At 44.2% G+C, this 4585-nt stretch overlaps 1 protein-coding gene across 2 annotated transcripts; it reads left to right on the top strand.

Annotated features, from left to right (window-relative positions):
• On the top strand, positions 1–3961 carry LOC125530921 (U4/U6.U5 small nuclear ribonucleoprotein 27 kDa protein; the record flags this gene model as incomplete). 2 transcript variants are annotated; one of them, XR_007293016.1, is given in 3 exon segments in its annotated part: positions 1–361; positions 3662–3772; positions 3864–3930. XR_007293016.1 is itself a non-coding variant. In XM_048695335.1 (2 exon segments), a coding segment is annotated over 1 exon segment (357 nt), but the record flags the coding sequence as incomplete, so codon positions are not given.
• Positions 3962–4585: the final 624 nt, after the last annotated feature.

Below are 4585 nucleotides of genomic sequence, written 5' to 3'. Positions count from 1 at the left end.
CGCTCCCACTCCCACTCCCACCCCCACCGGTCCCGCTCCCCCGACGCCGGCCGCCACAAGCGCCGCCGCGAGGTGTCGCCCGTCGCCGACCCGAAGGAGGACAGGAAGCCGGACCCCCCCTCCGCCCTCAAGGCCGCCGAGGAGCCGGCCCCGGTTGGTGACGGGGACGTGGACGCCGAGGAGCTGGAGATGATGAAGATGATGGGGATCCCCGTCGGGTTCGACTCCACCAAGGGTAAGTACGTCCCCGGCGCCGACGTCAGCGGCGTGCGCGCCGTCACCAAGCGCCAGCCGCGGCAGTACATGAACCGCAGGGGCGGGTTCAACCGTCCCCTGCCGCCCGAGGTCAACCGCTGAGGAGGTAGGCTTCCTGATTTTCCTTGCCCTTTTTCGTTTCAACTGTAATTGATTTCAGTTCTGCATTTGCTTGCCTGTAGCTTACGGCCCAATGTGAATGATAGCGAAAAGCATGTACTGTAGATCTCTTGAATATGCGTGGAGTGTAACTATGCTAAACCTGTTCCGCTATTTGTGAATTTTGAATTATACTATTGTGCAAAGAACTCTTTATATCCTGAAAAAAAGTTACAGAGCATCATGTTGAACTGATGTAGAACAAGGGCACAGCTCAAATTGTAGCGACGAGCATATAATCATGTTAATTCTGACTCTTTACTGAATGGGGTGCACCGTATAAATGCTAAACTTTCTGACTCGTATGTTAAATGTCTGTTTGCTGTCTTCTCTTTCGGGTACATACAAATGCGGATAGTGGGGTTAGAAATTGTAGAGCCATAGAAGGAAACATCTTGGGCATATACTTTGAAGTTAACATCATAGTTCTTTCTTGTTCATCTATTTGATTGAATCCCCACGTTTCTAGTAGTTCATCATTTTCTGTTTGTAGGCTATCTTCATTACGGTATTGCTTATTGGTCTGACCTACTGTCTGCTTCACCTGTCAAAAATTTACGGAACATGTCTGCTTTCCAAAATTCAACTTCAAAACCATTTTGTTATTTCTCTGTAGTCGAAATCCTACTAATCAGGTATGTTGTTGGTAAATCTATTCAAGTAAAGTCCTTCAGATCCTGGGGATGATGGTGCTCCTTTCACCTATTTGTCACTGACAAGGTTATGCTTAATTGCTATATAGGATTACTGACTATAGGAAATGATATGTTTTAAGTTTTATCTAGTTCCGAGCAATAGCGTGACAGCATATCTGATATTTGTAAACCCTTCACTTGCCTTGAAGCTTATTATCATAAATCTATTCTTGAACAAAACTCTTTTCTTTTTATATTTGTTCCTTGACACAACTCAGTGTTTGCTGTACAGGGCTCTGTACTTCTAGCCTGTTATTACATTGATTGAGTTTTTCATATTCTGTTGAGATCGTACAATATGATTTCAGATATAAAACGTGTAAAAAAAGTCCGATAAGAGGAAACCCCAAGGCTTGTGAGCAATACCTCTCCAGACAGATTTAGCATGAGACTGAAAATAATTTTCTATAAGCCATCAGTTTTCGAACTTAAATCTCCTTTTGGGCTTGTGAAATTATTATCAGTAGACACCAAAATAGGTGTATGATCACTGATGATGATAGAACCTTATAAACATCAGTGTTAGGGAAGAAGCCACAGCATTCAGCATTAACCAAGCACCTCTCTAGATTTTCATAAGGGCATGTACAATGGTGGCATATGGTTACATATGCCCCATGACAAAAAGTAATTTGAAGCACCTACATCTATTTTTTCTCCCCAATGCAAGCTACCATTAGTGGGTCTCATTAAGAAATAGAAAATAAAAGCTTTAGTACACATGCATCTCTACTTTTTACTCCAGCATTTTCAGCTTTTGTCACCGGACCACACTTTTTCTCTTCAAGCACCCGCCTCCTGAAGAGGATCCCGCTTCCCTATCCGAACCTACTTTACGTCATATCCGATCCTACATGGCATGTGAGGCATCACCTTGAGGCTATGCATTGTACATGCCCTAAATAGGTTCTGCTTGTTAGTCCAAGTATAAGCAGGACCACTAAAAACTAAATCAATTAGGCCACACTGCTTAACAAGGTCACAAAATGCACGCATATGGTATATATTAACATTAGGAGAGCTTTTGGTTTTTTAGAGGAAAAGGGCCACAGCCCCTGCTCCATTACTCAGAACGAAGCAAAGGTCTCAGTTTATTACAAGGGTAGCACGCGGAAGCCAGCAGCTCACTGCTTCAGCCAAAAGCACCACACCAGGCGCTACAGAAAACAGAAACTAGTCCTGAAGACAACATAAAAGGAAACGCCCACATGGCTCACACAGCCTAAATATTCAGATAGCACCCACAGCTATAGTAGCAAACGACAAACACACGGCCAGCATCTACTCACATCGAAGCCTTTTCCCGTCTTCCCACTTCAGCCAGGATCTGGCCACATCAGAAGAGGGGGGCTTCTTGCCAGCAGCTCCAGTTCTTTCGAACACCACTCCAGCCTGCCCTTGACATGGCCTGAGGATAGGCATTCCCACGTAGATAGATTCAGCGCAGTTTTTCGCCATATAACCTGCATCCCAGGCCAAGCAACAGGATTGAAAACTGTGTCATTGTGAGTTTTCCAGATAGCCCACAGACCAGCTGCATGAATAATATTAATTGCAGCAAATCCATCTCCTCTAGAGCAACAGGAAGAGAAAGACATCATATTGATATCCCCTCCATATCCAGTTAGTCTAGAAATAGCTTTCCAGAATTCAGCTGCAATAACACACCCAAAAAATAAGTGATAGCAAGACTCCAGCTCAGCAGCAATAGGAGAGCTTTTGTCTACATCATAGAGAGTGTTGTTGAGATCTCCCATAGATAAGATAGGCTTGCCTAAGTTATCATACACAAAAGAGGCAATTTGATCCCAGATCTGACTAGTTTGACGGTGGGGGAGCACCGTAGACGCAAACTAGTGCAAACTCTACCCTAGTGGCCATTCTTACAACCGAGGCTAATACTTCACGAAAGCTAGAAGTATGAACATTAACTTGGACATCATCATTCCACATGGGCCATAGACTTCCTGAGCCCCCCTGATGGAACTACTACACTATCAACATTCGACAACATCGAAACAGTTAATTAGATTAGCCGTATTAACATTAGAAGATTTGATTTCTGAAACGTAGGTTACCTGAGCATTAGTGGAGCACATAAGATTGGCAAGATATTCCCAATTTTTTACTGCCGAGATCCCTATCCAAGCCCCAGCAGTTCCAAGCGATTAGCCTCATGGCGCCTCAAGGGCTGGTGCCACTGCCCCATCCACATCCACATCTTCATCGTACGGATCTTGTTCAATTGAATGTAATGTCTGTAAGTAGATTTTTTTTTGAAGTTGCTTTGTTGATTATACATTTATGGTATTAGAACTGATTGATGTTGTTAATGGATTTTGCTCTGATGCTTTTGACATGGGGATAAGCTTGTTTCAGATTTTTTGGATCTCCTTAGTAATATGTGGACTATTTATTAGTTGCACTCCTTCAAGTTAGCTCACTCTCAGGAAATTGTTCAACTCATGGATATGTACCACAACTGCGCCCACATTGTTAACGAGTACTGTTCATTTTCTGCTTAGCTAATGGAAACGTATGGCCTTTTGCAGGATCATGTATCAATGCAGTATACCTCGTTGCCGGATTGCAAACTTGCAGTGGACTATTTGACTTCTTCGCCGGCCATAGCAAGGGTTGAGCTTCTACTGTCTACCAAGCATGTATAACCTTGATGGCTAGTTACTTTGCCAAACTTTGAAGACTAAAGACATGTAGTTCTCGTTTTCATCATTTGCTCTGTCGACAATCCAGGAAAAGATATTGGTGGCGTGTTTTTGGAAATGTGGTTTAGAAATTTACATGATGTTTCTGCACATAATTTGGTGAGCATCAAGAGCAATGTTTGTGTATCTCAACCGTTTCTTAATTGCCTGTGCTTAACATTTCTGTTTCTATCTTAGTATGTTTTTCAGGCATGCACCACATGGAATGGAACTTCTTGTGATGATTGCATATGTGGCTGCAGCATTATTACAGTTATGAAGATCATAATATGCTGTTCTATGTATCTGTGGTATCATTGTTTTCACCGGACAACTGTGTCATTTTACCTGTTTCTTTGTGCTAAATTGGATTGATCTATGTCGGTGAATCATCAATGCAACAGGGGGGAAAAGAAGTCGTTATTCCTTACAGCTGGTTAATATACAGGAATAGTTAGATTTTCACTAGGTAAATGTTTGCCCCTGGAGAATCATTCTCCTCTGAAGTAGCAAACGATGTCCCACCTCCTCATGGCTCTCCCCAGCTGGAACTTCACAGGCAGGCACCCTTCAAACCCACCTTGATCTGCCCGGCGCTTGAGACTCCGTCGTCGCCGCCTGTCTTTATCATCAGTGAGTCGCGCGCTCTGCATCGCCGGCGACGGGCACAGCGGCGGGAGGGCGCCCTCCCTTGGCGGGCTCTTGGGCTTCCCTGGCTCGTCCTCCCACCCAAACGGTACCTTCCCGGTTGCCGCGGAGTACACCCTCATA

The sequence above is a fragment of the Triticum urartu genome, unplaced genomic scaffold (assembly GCF_003073215.2).
Source record: "Triticum urartu cultivar G1812 unplaced genomic scaffold, Tu2.1 TuUngrouped_contig_6658, whole genome shotgun sequence".
In the NCBI taxonomy this organism is placed as follows: Eukaryota; Viridiplantae; Streptophyta; class Magnoliopsida; order Poales; family Poaceae; genus Triticum; species Triticum urartu.
This window is presented reverse-complemented; position numbering and strand designations above follow the sequence as displayed.